This window comes from Dunckerocampus dactyliophorus, chromosome 4 (genome assembly GCF_027744805.1).
Source record: "Dunckerocampus dactyliophorus isolate RoL2022-P2 chromosome 4, RoL_Ddac_1.1, whole genome shotgun sequence".
NCBI classification, from domain to species: Eukaryota; Metazoa; Chordata; class Actinopteri; order Syngnathiformes; family Syngnathidae; genus Dunckerocampus; species Dunckerocampus dactyliophorus.
In genome coordinates this window covers 18760180-18780390 of record NC_072822.1, presented here as the reverse complement: position 1 = coordinate 18780390, position 20211 = coordinate 18760180, and the positions used below count along the sequence as shown (strand labels likewise).

The 20211-nt window shown below is 43.1% G+C and overlaps 1 protein-coding gene across 4 annotated transcripts in view; it reads left to right on the top strand.

The window, feature by feature from the left end:
- The window catches only part of LOC129179324 (rabphilin-3A-like), a 28480-nt gene extending 8916 nt beyond the window's left edge, over nucleotides 1–19564 (top strand). The window contains exons 2-20 of one of the 4 annotated variants that reach the window (XM_054772435.1): nucleotides 338–450; nucleotides 5500–5590; nucleotides 5697–5708; nucleotides 5996–6124; nucleotides 6193–6322; nucleotides 10148–10231; nucleotides 10320–10482; nucleotides 10573–10611; nucleotides 13009–13188; nucleotides 13276–13458; nucleotides 13745–13824; nucleotides 14156–14230; nucleotides 14518–14627; nucleotides 14737–14863; nucleotides 14949–15005; nucleotides 15111–15265; nucleotides 16792–16873; nucleotides 16941–17037; nucleotides 17110–19552. In XM_054772435.1, coding sequence (XP_054628410.1) covers nucleotides 5517–5590; nucleotides 5697–5708; nucleotides 5996–6124; nucleotides 6193–6322; nucleotides 10148–10231; nucleotides 10320–10482; nucleotides 10573–10611; nucleotides 13009–13188; nucleotides 13276–13458; nucleotides 13745–13824; nucleotides 14156–14230; nucleotides 14518–14627; nucleotides 14737–14863; nucleotides 14949–15005; nucleotides 15111–15265; nucleotides 16792–16873; nucleotides 16941–17037; nucleotides 17110–17240 — 1908 coding nt within the window. In that variant the 5' untranslated portion in view covers nucleotides 338–450; nucleotides 5500–5516 and the 3' untranslated portion in view covers nucleotides 17241–19552. Of the gene's footprint in view, nucleotides 1–337; nucleotides 451–5499; nucleotides 5591–5696; nucleotides 5709–5995; nucleotides 6125–6192; nucleotides 6323–10147; nucleotides 10232–10319; nucleotides 10483–10572; nucleotides 10612–13008; nucleotides 13189–13275; nucleotides 13459–13744; nucleotides 13825–14155; nucleotides 14231–14517; nucleotides 14628–14736; nucleotides 14864–14948; nucleotides 15006–15110; nucleotides 15266–16791; nucleotides 16874–16940; nucleotides 17038–17109 lie in introns of all 4 variants that reach the window. The other 3 variants (XM_054772434.1, XM_054772436.1, XM_054772438.1) reach the window with 3 other exon arrangements.
- Nucleotides 19565–20211: the final 647 nt, after the last annotated feature.

The window sequence follows — 20211 nt, the reverse complement described above, 5'->3', positions numbered from 1 at the left end:
TGAGGGATGCTCGCTGCAACATCTGCACGTAAGCAGCCGCCGTCTGACGACCCTGCACCACCTGAAGCTCCACTATTCCACTGAATGAAAAAGCACCCCAGATCATGATGGACCCCCCCTCCACTGTGCCGGGTAGAAAACATCTCAGGTGGGATCTCCTTGTCATGCCAGTAATGTTGGAACCCATCTGGACCGTCAAGGTTACATTTTTTCTCATCAGAGAATGAAACTTTTTTCCACCTTTCAATGTCCCATGTTTGATGCTCCCTGTTTTTGTGGCGTTGAAGGAGACGAGGTCATTGAATTCCTTTTTGTATTTTAAACCCTTTTCCCGCAGATGCTGTCTGCTGGTTATTGCGCTGCAGTTGGCACCAGTAAGAGCCTTAATGTGGGTCGAAGACCGCCCTGTGTCTTGATGGACAGCCAATTGAATCTTCCAGCTCGTCGCAGGTGTGATTTTTTGGGGGGGGTTTTTTGGGTCTACCACTTGACATTTTTGTTCCATAATGCTCAGGATCTTTCAAAAAATGTAGAATGATTTGTAATGCAATGGCACGCTGCGAGAGGCCTTGCTTGTGCAGCTCGACAATCCAACCACGTTTGAAAAGAGAAAGCTTCTTAGCTTTAGCCATCAGGAGGACATGACGGTGTGAATGCCTGACAGAAAATGACAATTTTTAGCAGATTTTGGCTTTTATAGCCTGTGGTCTTAAACTTTTGATCAGCTGATAAACAACCTATTTCAATTTTTATTTTTTTTGTTTAAATTACAAGTTCCAAATGTTTTTTGTCTCACTCCCCCTGCTTGCTTTTGCATATTGTAGCTCTATATATAGGAAACTAGTTGAACACTATATTATATTCTTAACTAAATGTCTGTCAAAGATTTTGCAAAAAAGTGCTGATGTGACCCTAAAGGGAGTCTTGGCGGATGGTTGGAGGGAAAGACGTAAGATGACATTATACGTGAGTTCTAGCTCAAGGCATTAAAAGGATGTTGGCCTGATGAAAGATAAATTAAAGTAAACGAAACCCATGTTGGAAATTTATACATCGATCTCCGATTCTCATTAACCCATTTTAGAAGTGTCCTTCTTTGAGTATCGCGGGGGGATTCTTGTCCTGGAATATGAATGAAGAGTTTCAATGTCATTATATTCAGTGTACTGCAAATAGGACAAGGGGAAATTTTAAAGGCCGGCGTCGTTGCTGTTCTCATTTTTAAAGTATGTTAAAGTGTAAATAGAGTCGATCACTGACCTTTTCTTTAAGATAGTTTTGTGCAGCCCGGTTTCTTTAGAAAACATTGAAAATGGGGTAATTTGTATGCCTTGAACAGTGTAGATATCTGCTAAGGACAACAGGATGTAAAATTAATATAAAAGAATTCATTTTTTTTTTACTGAGTTGAAATGGGCCAAGTGGGCTGCAGTGGTTAGTGGTTAGAATGTTAGCCAACACAGTAACAGTCTGGAGATCGGGAAGAGCTGGGTTCGATTCTCCCTTGGGCATTTCTGGGTGGAGTTTGCATGTTCTCCCCGTGTGTGCGTGGGTTTTCTTCGGGTACGCCGGTTTCCTCCCACATTCCAAAAACATGCATGTTAGGTTAATTGGTGACTCTAAATTGTCCATAGGTATGAATGTGATTGGGAATGGTTGTTTGTCTATATGTGCCCTGCGATTGGCTGGGATGGTCAGCTTGGATAGGCTCCAGCATGCCCCTGCGACCCTAAAGAGGAGAAGCGGTATAGAAAATGGATGGATGGAAATGGGCCAAGTCTCTTTCCAGCAAATTTCATACAAATCAAGGGGTAAAACGATTCCTCAAATAACTCGAGTATCTCGATTACAAAAAATAACCGAGGATTTTTTCCTGCCTCGAGGAATCGCTTACGTCACTAACGTGCTTACGTCACCCATGCAGGGGATGACGACGTGAATATTTGAAGGCGCAGGAAGATTGAAGAGGTGAGAAAAATGTGGAAAGTGTGGTAGCACTCCAGGCGGAACAGCAAGTTGAACACTGTGACGTGCATCCGTTGTAACGCGTCACTTACATACCACAACGACACATCTTATATGTTGCATCAGCTTCTCCCGAATGGAGCATGGGTAAAATTAATGTAGCGCAAATCAGTGAAACGCACGTTAGCTGTGTGCGGGGCTAACTTTGTTTTACTTATGACACATTTCATCTGCTAAAAAACACAGCGTTGTGATTTAAGAAGATGACAAAAACAGCTGGTCTGGTCATCACTAGCAGACAGTACTGTGTAATGGTACAAGGAAGTGAGAGTCTCACTTGCTTGGTCTTCATTTTACTTTGACCACTACAAAAACTCTTATAAAAAACATATTTTTCTTATTTCTAGTCAGCCTGTCTAAGTTTAGGATTTATAAAGGCACAGCCATCAACATAATGTAATATGTAATTCAGTCTTGGTAATGTCAATGAATTAATTACTATTTCTCTCTTTTTGCAGTAAATCATTACAGTCTGGGATGAATACATTCATCTACAAAAGCACCATTATGTAGTCCATCAGACCCAAGAAAATTCACTTTGCTTTATTTTTCTTTGCTCAATGACTGGGGTAAAATCATGTACCAAAATCCGGGTAGATCTAAATAATTTTTTGTCATCCAATGTATAAAAATATATATATATTGGTTGTCATTTTATATATTGGATGACAAAAAATTGTTCAGATCTACCCGGATTTTGGTACACTTAGAAAATATGTACATATTGGTTGTCATTTGAATGTACTTGTATAAAACCCTCATCTCTGTCCTGGAGAACCTGGAACAGACTCTTTATCCCATCCCTCCATTAGGCTGCAGCTGTTACATCCATAATGATCCATGTTAGATCAATCCATCATTGTTCTGCATGCTCTGTTGTCACTCTGCCTGCTTTCATACCACACATGAATGGTAACGTCTTGTAAGAACGATGCTGGCTGAACGTGACTCTTTTACTTCAGTGAGTCTGCAGTAATGAGTCATACACCTGCTATTCAAAGTCCCATCAATCTGCTAGAGGCTGGTGAGATTTAAATCTTTCACTTGAACAAACGAAAGAGAGTGTATGTTACTAAAAATGGCTGACAGATGCTTTGTTTTTAAGGTGCGCTGGGGGGAGGGTCCAGCTGTAGATATTTATACAAATTCTTTCTAAAACTGCTTCCTTCTTCCCGCATATGACATTCTATACAGGAGAAATGCTGCCGCAAGCATAATTGAATCTGATCATACATTTGAATACTATCATGGCACCCTTGCATGATATTTCCTGTATTTATGTATGCGCTTCTCCGTTACAGCACCTGGATCATTTGTAACCCTTTTATCCCCTTATTTCGTTTTCTATATCAGTTTTACAACGTAAATTGGTCATTTTGTGGAGTTCTACGTTCCAGTATAAGGTGTGAACCATCATACAGCTGCCGAATAAGACAGCTGCTCCTTGAAGACTGGTGACTACTGGTTTCTGACATCAAATAGGAAAAGCCCACACCCAGTCCACACTTTTGGATCGTACAGGAAGGTGTCTGCTATTCTTACTGTCCCGCAGGTAGGGCACTGACAGATTTGGCTCACAAGGTATGAGCTCTGATGTTCAATCCTGAGCATTCAGTGAGCAGCAGAGTGAAAGAGGATGTGATCGTACTGCCCTGGAATGATTGGGAGAAGCTGTTGACATGAGAAAGCTATTGATTTTCCTTTTTAGTATTTTCACTGTTCATCTCTTTATTGCTGTACAGTGGCTGCACTCTCACCGTCATGCACCATCACAGTTCTCGACATACAGTGCTCCTGAGGCTTTTGGTAGCTGCAGCCTGCAGTGCTTCTCAGTATAGTGCTACTTACCCTGAGGACATACTGCACCCGACACTTGCCCAAAGGCTTTTGTGTGGAATTCCAACAGTTGACATACTGTCGTCATTAGCACAAAGTGTTTCCACCTTTTTTTGTTCCTCCATACGTCATTGAGCATCATCACGAGATTTGAAAGTCGAATGCCGACGATACAACTATTCTTGGCCTCCTCAGCAGCAGTGAGTCACTTCTAGGCTGCAGAAATCCAGCTAGAATGACGATACCATCCTTCTTGCGCGGAAACAGACAAAACCAAAAAATAAGGCATGATGACAAGTAAAGGTCTAATTTGAATGTAAGAAAAGTGCAGACTGCGATCCTCCTTAAGGCTATGAGAGTAGATATAACTCATCTATTTCTGAGTGTGCCCGTTTGTGTCCATTCATCCTGGAGATGGCATGTGAGATTGGATGTCAGTGATGTTGAACAAGAGGACCTGGCTCATTATCTTTGTTCATTCAAGATCAAGTTCAAGATGTTTGATGTGGTTGACGTCATCGCTCTCAACTTCTTCCACTTTTCACTTTGCTTTGTGCACTGAGCCACAGTCGTACTGGGACAGAAAAGGGCCTTCCCCAAACTGTTCCCACAAAGTTAGAAGTGTAAAATGGCCTAAATGTGCATTTAATAAACACCATAATAGAGAACATAAAAGTAAGTAGAATAAAACAACACTTCTTGTCATCCGAAGTGTTGAAATCCTCATTGTCTAAGCTCCAATCTCACATCCTCCTCTTGTGTTACCAGTGTTATATTGAACCGTCTGTTTCTGTGATGCGTGTTGATTAGCAAACTGCAAACAAATTTCTCACAGTTTTCCTAACAGGTGCAAAAGTAATGAATGTTGCTTTGTATCTATTATGTAAAATAAGCATTTAGCCAAGCCAAATATTTCATATTTATTTCACAAATCTTTGTTCCCTCTATTAGACACACATTACTGTCACACAGTTAACTTCTGTATATAAAATATCAGCTTTGATTTGCATTTAGCGTATTGCATGGATTTAGTCAAGCTTTTAATGCATGTAGTCCATGTATTGTGTCAATACATGTAGCTGATGAAACAGGAGAAGGCAGTTGATTGGGCTGTAAATATGAGACCTAGAAATGTGCTTATGTTGCAGTTGGCCTCGCAGATATTTGATCAGTATTCCAGGCCTGTGAAATTGCTTGAAGCAAGACGATGAATGGAAAAGTGATTATAAGCTGAATCATTGATTTCCATCCATCATGACTGCAATGAATGGGAGGTCATCATTCATCCACCTTTGACGTATCCCCGACTATAACTCTGCAACAATTAAATGTATCTGGTAGGTTGCCAATTAAAGCTCAGCACTGTTCTGGCCCATTTGGACCAAATGTCCTCTCTGATGACTGAGCAAACCGGCGTGGCAGTTAAGTTAGTGCTGTATAAGCATCAGATAAAGACAACGGACGGCTAAATGTGCAGACTGGAGGATTTAAATCAGAACTAATCATTCCTTTAATGACTCTTGACTGTACTTGTCAAACCGCCCCTCCCCTCCACTATTAATTCCCACAAATGAAGCAGCAGGAATCAAGTCACAAATCTAATCTTGTTGAACTTTCACGTTTTCATGTGTCTTACAGAATGTGTTAGTGGTGTCATGACTGACACGGTGATGAGCAGCAGCTCGGATCGCTGGGCGCCCAACAACAGGCAGAGAACCATGCACGCTAGGTGAGCACGGTAATCAGCACATCGTGTTGCTGTTTGCTTGTGAAGTCGCAAAAGACTAATCTTTTGTTTCCGTCTGCATCCCTCTGATGTTTGATCTGTGCCACAGTGATAAAGAGCAGTAAGTAGATAAACTCCTACACTATCTGTCTCAGCTCCCCCTCTGCACTGTATTTATCTGGTCTCCATCTGTAGAGGAGGCAGCACTGGGTTCATAGCGTAAACGCAGTTTCTAGCTGAATTGGAGAAGTGTATATTTACTATACGCCATCAACATTTGTATATTCTGTACATGTATTTACAGCCAATGTGTCCAAACGTGGAGTGCAATGTGTGTATAAGCATACAGTACTGTAATTGTGATTCCAATTAAATCCATGTCTATATTAACTACTGTTTGGCTGACAGGGGCAACTGGACCATGCAGCCAGGCCCAGGTCCTGCTGCTCCAGAGCTGACAGATGAAGAAAAAGAAATTATAAACAATGTGATCGCCCGAGCTGAGAAAATGGAGGCCATGGAGCAAGAGAGGATTGGGTGAGACAAAGCTAAAACTTAAACAAGCTGGTATACGAATGAATAGGTGTCACCGTGTGCTTCTGCAGACGCTTAATAAACCGCCTGGACGACATGAAGAAGACTGTGTGTGGGGATGGCCTCTCCCGCTGTGTGCTTTGCGGGGAGCAGCTGGGCACACCCGGGGTCAGCTCAGTGGTGTGTGAGGACTGCAAAAAGGTAAGAGATGAAATAACTGCAAATGGCATTCCCCTTTAACTTTCGCTAGGGTATGAATAATAATGTGTTTAATACATCATTGCACACCATAGAAATATCCTGACACTAATACAAATATGTGTACGTACTGTAGGAAATTAAAACTACATGGCGGTGTAACCGAATGGTTGTTTGTCTATATGTGCCCTGCGATTGACTGGCGACCAGTCCAGGGTGTACCCCGCCTCTCGCCCGAAGTCAGCTGGGATAGGCTCCAGCATACCTGCGACCCTAGTGAGATTAAGCGGCATAGAAGATGGATGGATGGACGACAGTGTAACAGAATAAAATACATCAGAGCAGACCCAGTCAAGGGTGCCCTACACATTCCTTCTTAGAGTATGTTTTCCTTGCTACCCTTCCCAATACGTTTGCTCTTTGTGTTAATTTTTTTAAAATATTGATATAATATAAGGAGCGTGGTTGTAGACCTGCTCCACATGTAAAGTACCTTAACCTCCTGAGACCTAGCAATGCATTTTTTTCTGGTGTAAGGGACAAGCGTTTCACAGACTTATTTCAAATGCAAGGCACTCAACAAGAATAAAACCAGCTGCGCCATGGAGAGAACATCATGGGCTTTCCAGTGATGTGTGATTTGTTGGGCTTTGTTCAATGAAATAGAAAGTCTGTAATTCCCAAAATAAATGCTGTAGTGACCAGCATGTTTTATGGGCACAAGGGAAGTATGTATTAATATTCCTTACTGGAAAAATGTAATATAAAAATATAGGCAAGTAGAGCTATCACTGGTTTGCGCTGTAAATCATTTTTGCTTGTTTTATAAAAAGAAAAGAAAGTCTTGTTCCTCTCATTAAAACAGTAAGAACGTTTATTATTGAACAAAAAAATTGTCCACTGCAAATTCTTGCATAAAATAAATAAGTACCGGTAATACATATTAAAGTTATTGTTTGTAGCATATTGTTTTCATCCAAAATCTATTTTTTTTTTTTTTTTTTTTTTCACCCCTGTCCTGTCCAGCCTTTAAAGCAGATAGAATTGTATACCTAAATGCCGTCAAGTGCTCAATAGATTTACTCTGCCAGAGAGAAGTGTGATATACACTTCCCCTGTCATACAAAATTTATTCGACCTTGATGCTTGTTATAAAGCAAATTTGGAGCGACCGGACCGGAGCAGGAGGGGACAGAGAAGAAGAGAAAAGGAAACAGGGGGGGGGGCGAGAGGGGACAAAAACAAAAAAAAGAGAGACAAGAGACAAGGACAACAGCAGCAACAACAACAATTGTGACAGAACAACAGAAACATACAGAACGACATCAGCAAATAAATGTCCGTGACAACTATAAAGACGAACAAGGATAAAGGACAAATCAATATCAACAACCACAATGACAAAGCTGTCAATGACAATCAGACATAATAGCAGTCATGAAATGATGAACTATGACAGTGATCACAATGACAATACTGCATTGAAACAGTCGCACACAATAGCAGTCATGAAATGATGAATTATGATAGTGATCACCATGATAATACCGCATTGAAACAGTCACACATAACTGTAGTAATGAAATGATTATCCATGATAGTGAATAGAATCAAAGTTACTGTAATGCACATCATTGTAAAAAAAAAAAATATATACATATACACATATATATACATACATACACATACATATACATATATATACATATATATATATATATATATATACACATATATACCGCACATACACACATATATATATATAGTCATACTGCTGATATCACCGTCGCTGTAATAAAACCAACAACATAATAACACCCTGGTTAACTCAGTGAGTAATGTGGGGAAGTACGTATGTACTGTGAGTGTGCATATGTACAGGTATCTCTGTATGTGAGGAAGACTTCATATATATGTAAAGGTGCAGGAGTGTGTGGGCGTGTGATTGTCACTGAGAGTGCATGAAAGGAAAGGGGCCGCCTTCAACCTCCCAGAGAGCCCCGCCCCAAATAGCAAGGCCGGGCCCCGGCCGCCAGAAGGCCACCAGGCCCATAGGGGCAGGCAGCACAAAGATCAGTGCCCCAAGAGCCAGCCCAGAGAGCCCCCCCCCCGGGAAGACCAGTAAGGGGCCGAAGAGAGGTAATCCCAGCCAAGGACAGGGCGCCAGCGGGCCGGAGGACTGCCAACCCCTGAGACCAGCGAGAGATCACACCCCACAAAGGCAGACGGGTACCGGGGGCCACAAACCGGCAGGCCCAGAGACGCCTCCACAGCCGGAAAGAAGCCCGCCCGCGCCGGAAGCGCCAACTCCCGCCCACCGCCACCCCCACCCCCAGGGAGCGGAGCCCGGCCCGCCCCGGGCCAACCCCCGCCCGACCCCCGACACAGGGCCGCCCCGCCAAGGGATGCAGGAGGCACACCCTCCACCCACCCGGCGGAGGCACGGGCGGCAGAGATGTATCGCCCAGCACCTGACCCCACGGATCAAACCCCTGTATGCCCCCCCCCCAAAAAAAATAAATAGCTAAAATAAATAAATAAATAAAAGTACACACACGCACGCACATACACACTCCTACGCACCCACACACACGCACATAAACACTCCTACGCACAAACACACCCCTATGCGCACGCTCATACACACTCTTACTTACTCAAGCGCGCGCACACACACACACACACACACACACACACACACAGTGATCGACTGCCCGACACCCGGAAGCCCCACCCTATCCCCCGTTGGTAACCCAAGGAGCAGCGGAGCCGGGGACCCCGGGGTCCCAGACATACGATCCAGAACCCAGGGGCGGAGAGCGCAGACCGCCGGGGAGCAAGAAGACACCCGGCCACACCCCCCCAGCGGTAGGACGCCGCCAGCGAGGCAGACAGGGGAGTCAGCGAGGAGGAGAGCGGGAAACCGAGCAGGCAGGCGGGAATACGGGCGAGCAGCCAGGCGAACCACCACACAGCGCCAACCGACACCCGCGGGCCAGCAAACCCCGAAGAGAGAGCGGGAGCACCACACCCCAAGCCGCAGGGAGGCCAAGCACCAGAGCCGAGAAGGCGAGACCAGCAGCCGACCAGCCGACGACCCCCACAAGCCACCAGAAGCCAGACCAGCCACATGCCACCAGAGCCGACAGCGCACCACCCGCGCACCGGAGCCCCACCCCCGACAAGCCCACAGACAGACCGGGGGAGGCGAGGACACAGACAGCGGCCCGGCAGCGCACAAAGCGCAACGGCGACAGACGCCCAAGCGCCCGGCAGAGCACGACCCCCCCCAGCGAGCCCGGCCCCAGGGCACCCGCCCCCCCACCCCCACCCCGCCACCCAGGCCCACAGTACCCGCAAGCATGACCAAGCCCCAACCCACCAGCTGGCCCGGCGCCCCAGCAGCCACCACAGCGCAGCAACCACCGGCCGCCGCGACAGCACACGGGCCACCCGAAGCACCAGCACCGCCCCCCGGAGACCGCCGGACCCGCCCCAAGAGCGCAGAGGCGCCCGCGGCACGTGTCAGTCCAGGGGGGGCACCGCAAGCCGCCCCCCCCGGCGCAAGCCCCGGCATCAACTGGCCCCATCCAAAATCTATATAAACTTATCTGGGACTCCGGAGGTTAAAGTGTTCAGTGTTGTGAACAAACTATAGAAATAAAATGGACTTGAGTTGGCACACATATCACAAAACACATTTCCAATTGAGTTTGAGCAAAAATGGTACAGCTCTGTTTGACTTGACACCTTACCTTCAGGGTCAATAATGATGTGGATTTGTAATCATGCTGTTAAGGTCAAGCATTTTTGTTTTGCTGTGCCTAGAATATGTGTACTAAGTGTGGTACTCAGTGCGGCAGCAGGCCACGAGCTGTGTGGTTATGCAAGATCTGCAGAGAACAGCGGGAGGTGAGTGCTTTATGCTGGAAAACAAATAAAAGAACTGACCTTTTTATTAACAAAACCATAAGGGAGATGATAAAATGTAATTTCTCAGGTGTGGAAGAGGTCTGGTGCGTGGTTCTTTAAAGGGTTTCCTAAACAATTCCTTCCTGCGCCCATGCCATTATCGAGACCGAAAGACCAACGTGTTCTGGAAGCAGCAGAGCCTAAAGGGCCAAAAGCCTTCGAACCCAAGGAGGAAGCTACTCAACAACACGGTGGGTGCAGCAGGCCGGAGCTTTTCATCTGTTTAGTTCATTAGTCCTCTTTTAATTTTTAACATTTATTGGACATGTTGTCCCTCACAGGTCAGAATCAGCCCTCTGCTCCTAACAGTCAAGTTTCAGGCAAGTTCTCAAACAACAGATTTCTCAAACAACTGTATTTGTGTAACGTATGCCAGCCTGTGAGGCTGCGCAAGTGTACGTCGGTAACCCTCACTCCCTCCGCCTTGAGAGCTGCGCTGAACACACGGTCGACAGTCCGGGCTTTTGGGCATGTGGTCAGCGCTCTCGTCTCTCATTACGAAGGTCCTGCGTTTGAGCCCCGGTGCGGGCAGTGCGAAGCAGGACGCGTTACATTTGTACTTTTATTAAGACAAGTTTTGCAGCATAGACACGTATAAATCCTTGAGTAGGAATGGGTTTGACTGCAGTTATGGGAAGACCGTACTAAATCTATAGCCTATAATTTATTTACCAGAATTTGAATTTCAAGAAGTCTTTTGACCATATTTAGTAACACTGCATTACACACTGAATTCTGTCAATTTACATCTTGTGACTCTTCAGCACACTCCTCACACAATGGCCTATAGGTTAATCCTGCTTCTTTCCTAATCTCTAAATTGTTGAATGGTACAATTAACCAGCACTACCCTCTGCTTAACACAGAATCTCTATTTGATCTGCATTGATCCTGATTGGGAAAATTACTTGACACCTGCACCTTTCAGTGTTTGTCGTCCATAGAAGCCCTGTGGACACGTACAGTCACACATTTGAGGGTAATCAACAGTTAACAGCATCAATTATGTTGAAAATGAAGTATTGACGCCTACGCCCACTGGTCCATTTATTAGGTACACCTTGCTAGTAAGAGACTAGAGCCTTTACAACTGTCTTAATTTTTGTGGCACAGATTTATTAAGGTGCTAGAAAATAGAGCTGCAGCAATTAATTGATGAATCGATGGTTAATAAATTATCCAATTAATCGACAACTATTTTTGTATTGGATTAATGTAAAAATGTAAACGTCTTCTGCTTTCAGCTTCTCAAATGTCAGTATTTTGTTAATATCCTTAGTCATCGATGAAAGCAGATTTATTATCTTTGTTTTAGCCAAAACAAGATATTCACACACGCCAGCTTTGAGTTTGGAAAACAGTGATTGGTGATTTTTGCCTTTTTTCTGATATGCTGTGGACCAAACCACAGAGCTTAATATTACCGTTATGTTGTTGGAGGTAGCCATCAAAATAAGATACATGGGTTGTAAAGAAAATTGACATGACCAGCAACAATACTCTGGTGGGCTGCTGTGTTTAAACGACACTTAAAGTTAGGGAGTGTAAACTAGGGCGAATACATTTCCTGTGCCATTAAAACACCATCACTAGGAACCTAGGCCATTGATAAAAGACAGGCAGACCATTCTTTAGCGTTGTTTCGGTTAAATGCTGACCCTGTAATCCAAATGTACGTGTAACGTTCAACCAGGCAATGTTTTACCAATTTTGGAAAACCCATTCAAGCTGTAGCTTCATTTGAATCTTCATTTGACAGAAGTGACAGCTGGTGCAGTCCTCAGCATTGATAGCTTCTTCCACATGATCTTTACATGTCGTGTGGTCCGAGATGCTCGTCTGTCTATCAGCTCCAACCAGTCTGACCATTCTCCTCTGACAGCCACCAACCACAATGCATTTTCACCCAGAGAATTGATTCATTAATGGAGGTTTTAGTGTATATTTTCTCTTGTTTGCAGTACTTTCTGTAAAAAGCAGAGGAAGTTGATCTTTTTAGTTCAGCAGTTTTTGAAATACTTCTGGAACGCATGCCCATCTGGCATGCTTTCCACTTTCAAAGTCACTCTTAAGTTAATCATGAATTTCAGCAACTGTCTGCAACACCAAAATGCACTGGTTTTACGGCCATGTGATTGACTGTGTTTAACAATTGAACAATTATATCTAATTGAGTGGTCAGCCCCCTCTAATTACTGGAATTACAGCAGTCAGTCACTCAGTCCTGTGGTGCCCTGGCATAGAAGATGCTCTCGGCTAGAAAGAAAAATGTTCAATTTTCAAATGAGCGACATGAAAAGAATATCCAAACTCCTGTTCTCTTCTCCATGTCTTATTCTCAACCACCAAACATTGTATCTGCCATTATGTGCTAGTCTTGCAAATGAGAGGGGTGGGAAATTGCAATGCCCTGTGGTGGGACACTTTAAGCTTTTGTCACATGACATCTGGATAAAAGAAATGGTTAGCATGAACAAACAAACACTATGGACCATACAGTGGTTGCGTGTATGCACTATAGTTGACTGCTGCAGCTTTGTGTATTGAATGTAGGTCAGTGCCTTTGAACAAAAAAGCTGCAACATCAAAAGTATCCAGAGAGACTGGGGTGTATTACATATTCCACTGCAGTGAGAGCCTAAAGTATGAATATGCATTTCTCCCTCATGAATAGAGTGTCTGTGTGTTTATTGTTATTGCATCATGCTTATTTTTAGGAGCAGAGCCCAAAGGCCGTGCTGGTTACCCACCTGTGGCCCCTAAACCATCGGCTGCGCGCATGGCCACAGGTGGTGCTGGCCCTGAGGAGGCAGGACAGGGAAGCCCAGTGGTGATGAAGAGGATGGTACCTGTTCAAAGCGCCAGACCGCAGCCTAGTGTAACGCCCTCTCCACAGGGTGAGAGGCAGCTCCTAAGCACATCCTCATTTGTCGCCCTCAACTTGAACCAAAATCTGTAACCTGTGTGTGTCAATGTGTTTGTAGGCCCCGTGGGACGAGATGGAGGCGCTTACCCTTCTGGTGCAATCCCTTCAGAGCAGAGAGCGCCTCCTGCTGTACGAGAGGACAGGAGGCAGCCCGCTGCCTACAGCGCTCCTCCGGCTCGACATCAACCTCCTTCGGCTGAGGAGGAAGAGGAGGCCAACGACTATGACTCTGATGAAGCCAGTGAGTTCATGTCAAACATGCATTCACAAGCAAAATGGGACTATACAATGAATTATGCAAGAGCACGCTCCCCGTCTCTGTAGTCCCCTATCATATCAGTCAATCAATAAACCAATAGCTTTACCTGATCCCAGAAGGGCCGTTGGCTCTGCAGCAGAGGGCCACAAAACATTTAGCACACACAAAACACATAAAGCACAGGACACGTAATTACAACCCTGACACCAAGAGCATAAAATCATAAAATACACAATGAATTGTGCCAACTATTCTCGGTCTCTTTCAGCCACTCTGGGCTCTCTGGAGTTCAGTCTGATGTACGATCAGGAAAGCAACAGCCTCCACTGTAGCATCCTCAAAGCAAAGGTACTGCTCGCACGCTCCTGTCACACAAATCAGTGCGTGTTTCTCGATTGACAACCTTGTAATGCAATCATACTGTGCATGACAATTTTTTGTGCTGTCAGTTTATGTCATAATAACACCTAGAAAAATGAGTAATTGTTAACACATAAAATCAATGCTGTCTTTTATAATGTGTCCACATAGTAAGAGTCAAATGCTGCACCATGTTTCTAGAACTTATGCACCACTTCATTATTATTACCAGATTTATGTGAACGCAACATAGCTCTTTGACATACTGTATTCATTACGTTATACAGTATACTGTATGATGTCTGCTTTTTATCCACAGGGTTTGAAACCCATGGATTCAAATGGTCTGGCAGATCCTTACGTCAAGCTTCATCTGCTTCCAGGGGCCAGCAAGGTTAAAAAAGCCCTTTTCTATATCTCAAACATTTATTTGAATTTTTTTTTACAAATTACAGTACCCGTAGTACATATTCTAATGGGGGGAAAAGCGTGAAAGACAATAGAGTTGAGCTTGTGGGTCTCTGCAAGCTCAAGCCTGACACCTTGTGGTGTGAAGTAGGTAAAATCTTAAAAAAATAAAAAGGTGTGGTATCCAGGGAGGGACAGGCTTTGTATTTTGCATGCATAAGAAACGCATAAAAGCTGTCAGTGTGATATTCTAGTTTACTGTATCATTATCAGTCAACAAAGCTGCGCACAAAAACCTTGAGGAACACCCGCAACCCCGCATGGAATGAGACACTCACCTACCATGGCTTGACAGATGAAGACATGCAGCGCAAGACCCTCAGGTGGATACAGGAAGTAGCCACACTGCTAGACTCATATTGCACACCTGGTCTGGTCTTTGTAGGAGCCTCTTCATATGGCGCCCCGTCTGACAACATCTCTTTTTCACAGGCTGTCTGTGTGCGACGAGGACAAGTTTGGCCACAATGAGTTTATTGGGGAGACCCGAGTGGCACTGAAGAAACTGAAGATGAACCAGAAGAAAAACTTCAACGTGTGTCTGGAGAGAGTTGTCCCAGTGAGTGAAGAAGAGGAGTTCCAGCCGTACTTGTGCTCTGCTCCTGTGAATTCCTAACTAAGCCTCTGATGTGATGTTCTTCCAGACAAAGAGAACTGCAACAGCCGGCGGAGCTCGAGGCATCTCCCTCTACGAAGATGAGGTGTTCCTCTCCTTCTGGAGCATGACCAAATGCAACTGATTTCTGCAGTTTCTTCCAAAACAAACAGTGAATCTAACTTTTCTCCTTTTTGTTGTGTTTTTGTAGTCTGCAAAAGATGGTGGAGAGGTTGAGGAACGCGGTCGCATTCTGGTCTACCTTATGTACAGCTCCCAACAGAACCGCCTCATTGTGGGTGTTGTGCGCTGCGTTCATTTGGCCGCTATGGATGCTAATGGTTACTCTGACCCCTATGTCAAAATGTAAGTACATCCCTAACATTGGTATTGTAAATATGAACATGCAGTGTTCCCCACAGGACTGCAATCTATCTATGATGTCGGGCTGCCAATTCCCACTCAGTGTTTGTGTGTGGATGGGTAAATCTGAGCTTTTTGGTTTGTGTCATAAGAAATGTGTGACGACATCTTAAGGTTTTAAACCTTATTTAACAAAACAACATGAAATTAATGACTTAAGAGTGTTGGTGACATTTTGTGCAGCAATAGGTGCGCATTCGTGCACCATATAACACACACGGGTGATTAAAAAAAAAAAACAGGAATGTTTCCTGGGCTCAGTGTAAGTGTGCGCTGATTTTAAAGATAATATGCAGTCGTCACTCGCCACATCATGCTATTTCATCGTTGAATACGGCCTAAGAAAAGTATACATAATTAAGCAAATTTTACGTGTTTTTGCTTAAATGAAGCATTTTCAAGCATAAAAATGGTTACATGAACTAAAGTACAAATATAATACATTAAGTATGCAGTATTTTGGCCACACTGGTCACTAGGTGTCAGTAGGTGAAACATACCAGCTCCACACTGGAACAGGTTTATTGCAGGTTATGATTATCTCACAACAGGCACAACGATAATAATAACATAATCATAATAATAACATGGGTTTCTTTTGCGTCCATAATCCAGCTAAAACTCAACTCTGAACCCTCGACATCACTTCCTGTCCATGTCTTAAATGGCTTATTTTCTCTGATTATATCTGCTATATTGGGTAATATGAGTCTAAAGGTGATTTAATGGGTGTTATTTCATGGGCTGTAATAATGTTAAAACACATATTTTGAAGGTCGGAAATGGGTTTTCTATACTCTAACTACGAAAATATTCCATTTATAAAGCAGGAATCCTACTTCATGGAAATTCGCTTATCACATTCGGGTTTGGAACCAATTAACCACGATAAACGTCCATCCAGCCATCTTCTATTTCACTTATCCTTGCTCGGGTCGCGGGGGTATGCTGGAGCCTAGCTCCTCCCAGCTGATTTTGGCCACCAGTCAATCACAGGGCACATATAGACAAACACCCATTCACTCTCACACAGGTCTTAGAGTCTCCAATTAAGCTAACATGAATGTTTTTGGAATGTGGGAGGAAACAGGAGTACTTGGAAAACCAAACAGACTTTCGAAACCAGTTCTTCCCGATCTCCTGACTGTGTGGCCAACACGCTAACCACTAGGCCACCGTGCGGCCCCATGATTACGTGGGAGACGAAAGGAAACAGAAGTTACAATGCCATCTACTGTACGGTCTTGTCATGTCAAGTTACAGACAGTGTCATTATAATGTGTTATGTAGGTATGGGAAACACTGACATGCATAAATGAAAATGGAAATGCATTCACAGCATGACCAAGGTTGGACAGTTCACTCATTTTCAGGATTAGCTCCCACAATAAATGGTTTGATTGAAAAATAAGACAAAACATATGGGCGCTAACTCAAAAATTCTTACCCCTGCCATGTGTCATTTACAGAGTTCTGAAACCTGACATGGGGAAGAAGGGCAAGTGCAAAACTCAAATCAAGAAAAGGACTTTAAACCCAGAGTTTAATGAGGTTTGTTTAAGATTTGTGGTTGGTGTTAAAACAATTAGATGATGACAACTATCTAAAAATGTTTCAGGAATTCAGCTTTGACATTAAACACAGTGAACTGGCCAAGAAGACTTTAGACATCTCCGTGTGGGATTATGATATTGGGAAGTCCAATGACTACATAGGTAAACATATAATCAGGATTATCATGAAATAAAATGCCTGCCAACCTTTCATATTTAATTCTGTCCCTCCAGGTGGCTGTCAGCTGGGCATCACTGCCAAAGGAGAGAGGCTAAAACACTGGTATGAGTGTTTGAAGAACAAGGATAAGAAGATTGAGCGCTGGCACACCTTGATGAATGAGAATCACACTGCTAGTGATTAACTACCTGCAACAAACACAGCATGAGCTAAAACATCCCCTTACCCCCACCCCATTCACCTCCTTGTGCACCTTTTGTATACTGCCTTGTTTGTTTTAATTTTATGTCTAATTTCACCACTTGACACAGACACTGCTCTCTACGTCCTCCCTGCCTTTCAGCTAGTGCTGATATTTAATCCACTAAGGCTATGTCCACAGACACCACATGTAATTTTAAAAAACAAACAAAAAAAAACCTCCAGGGTATAAATCTCAGTCCACACCAATGGCCTTTATCCACTGGAAAACGCATTCAGGCAGTGCATGTGGAGGAAAGGTCAAAGCATGTTGAAAAAGAAGTTATAAAAAATACCCGTGTTTGTGTGGACTTAGCCAGAGATTTCATAAATGTATATGCGTTGACCGACGACCATAATGCCACTCAGTGATGTTATAGTGTGTTGAGCCTGACACAATGTTTACTTAAGAGGTATTGAACAAGAAAAGCAATATGTTATGTATGGCACTGGAGGTCACAATCATTATTGAGGGTCGTAAAAGCAGAGCGCACATTCATCGCATTGACTTCTAGTGTGATGATGTCACATCTGACACTTGAACTGTCCAAGCAAGCATGCCGCAGACGTGTAAGACAACATGCAGCTGCAAATGTGCCCACCGTCCTCCTGAACATAATGTATATAGAAGAAATGTTTACATACTGATACATTGCTCAGGTTAGGATAGAAATACGATATATAGATGACTCATGAGTATTTGGATCGCTCACCAGTTGATGTTATTTTGTGATTAGAGCACACCAAGTTAATTATTAGGAGTATGTGTGTGTGTGTGTGTGTGTGTGTGTGTGTGTGTGTGTATGTAAGGTAAATAAGCTGTGAAATGTACGTTTATGGTAATTGGCACTCTGACAGGTTTTGTATGTCAGTTTTTACATTGAATGCACACAGTTAGCGTTAGCAAATTAGCCAGAAAGCAGAGGTGGATCTGTTTTTGTCATAAGTATGTGCAGCTTTACCTGCATGCACTGTGCTCGTGACTCTCATGTGCCTGCGGCAGTACTGGCCCACTCTTACGACACACCATTTGCACAATGCAGGGTTATTCTGCCACTCCCCCAACCATTCATGGCTTTAGCGTGTGTTCAAGGATCACAGCAAACCAAGGAAAGCACACCTAACAAAGTGGAATGACCTCAATCTATACAGCTGTTTGCAAGTTATTCCGAATACGAAAACAAGAAATTCTATGCATGATGTTTATTGTAGTACAAGCAGTATACAAATCTATATATAGAGATGTACTGTATACAGTTCCTGTATATATGGTCATATACAGTATATATATATACACTTTGTGAGAATTATGCTTATTACCATTGATGTTTACATCTCTTTCCTAATGCTTACTTTACAAGAGGCCATATTCTGCATGACTGTGTCATAATTTGAATAAACTAAGATAAGAGAGACACTGATTTCATAAGCCTCTACTCACACAAGCAAGCCTCTAACTGGTAGCAGTAGCAGATTTAAGAGAATCGTGTCTTTCATCACTGTCTTTTGTCTCTGCACAACATCTCTACCCCTTGTGGCAGTGTGTAAAGCACCTGTCAGTAGCATCTTACACATTTGCCTATTTTGTGCTGCTTTGGCCACAGTGGTCATTACATGAGATCAACACAAATCATGTTTGATTTGCTTTAAACAGGCTTCTCTCAGAGCTAAACGGACAGCTACTGTATCTTCTATTTCATTCTGCAAGTCTTTATCTCTGTTGTTGTAAATAGAGTAGTGCATGCACTGGGGACATGTATGTTTGCACACAATGTTGCATGTAAAGATTTTGCAGAGATCAATAAAAGCAACTAAAAGCAATTCTTATGTGGTTGACGGTATTCTAGGGTATTCAAGCCTTGATCTGAGAACGTGTCTGCCTGAACTGCCTAAAGACAAAGGTCAATGCATGTAAGGAATTGTTCACAGAACAGTATTTACAACAGTTTCCATTGCTACAGAGGGACTTGGGACACTAAGAGAGGAGCTAGAAAAAGCCTGCCATAAATACATACAGTACAGTACATACTATCATTTCATCCTTTATAGTCTGTTACAATGACAACAACATGATTCAGACAATTTGACAACACTCTGGAATATGATTTCTGTGCAATCCATCACAGCACAAAGCATGCACATGGATGTCCGAAGTATGGCCCGTGGGCCATTTTTAGTTTTAGGCTAGTTTTTTACTGACATACTGTAAAAAATAAAATAATTATTAATTAGATATATTAGTAATAGGGCTGTCAAAAATAACACATTGACGCCCGTGATTAATCTGAAAATCTTAACGCAATTTAATTATTCTGTACTGCCTTTAATTTGATATGTGGTGTTTTATGACTGTTTGGCGACACCTGGTGGACGCAATAATTCATTGAATAACCCACTATAGAATACCGTTCAACACGGACTGATTGCTGAACAGCATATTGGACACGTTTGTTACGGAATACTTGCTAACACGCTTCTGCCTTGGAGACTATGTGTCTGTGAGTAATGTCCAACTATATTTAAATGAAACTTGTGTGGATTAAGTAATGTCGTGGTGCTAGTTGTGTCTAGCTTGGAGATACTAGCTGCTGTGCTATGTGCACATATTCTAACGTTTACCTTTTGTTATATATGGGGTAATATTGCTGTATATAATGTATACGTTGATCAGAATCAGAATCAGCTTTATTCGCCATGTGTGAATTTGAATGCGGTCGCCACCACTCTGTTACAAAGTACACAAAAAAAAATAAATAAGTTTATATATAAAGAGAAGGAGGATATATTATAATTATGGTATTTACAATTTTACAGGTTACAACTTCACAGTGTTACGTCCAGAATATGTTGATTCTATGTTTATATTTCTGTCTTACAGTTTAACAGAAAAACGTACAAAAGACTTCAGTATAGTG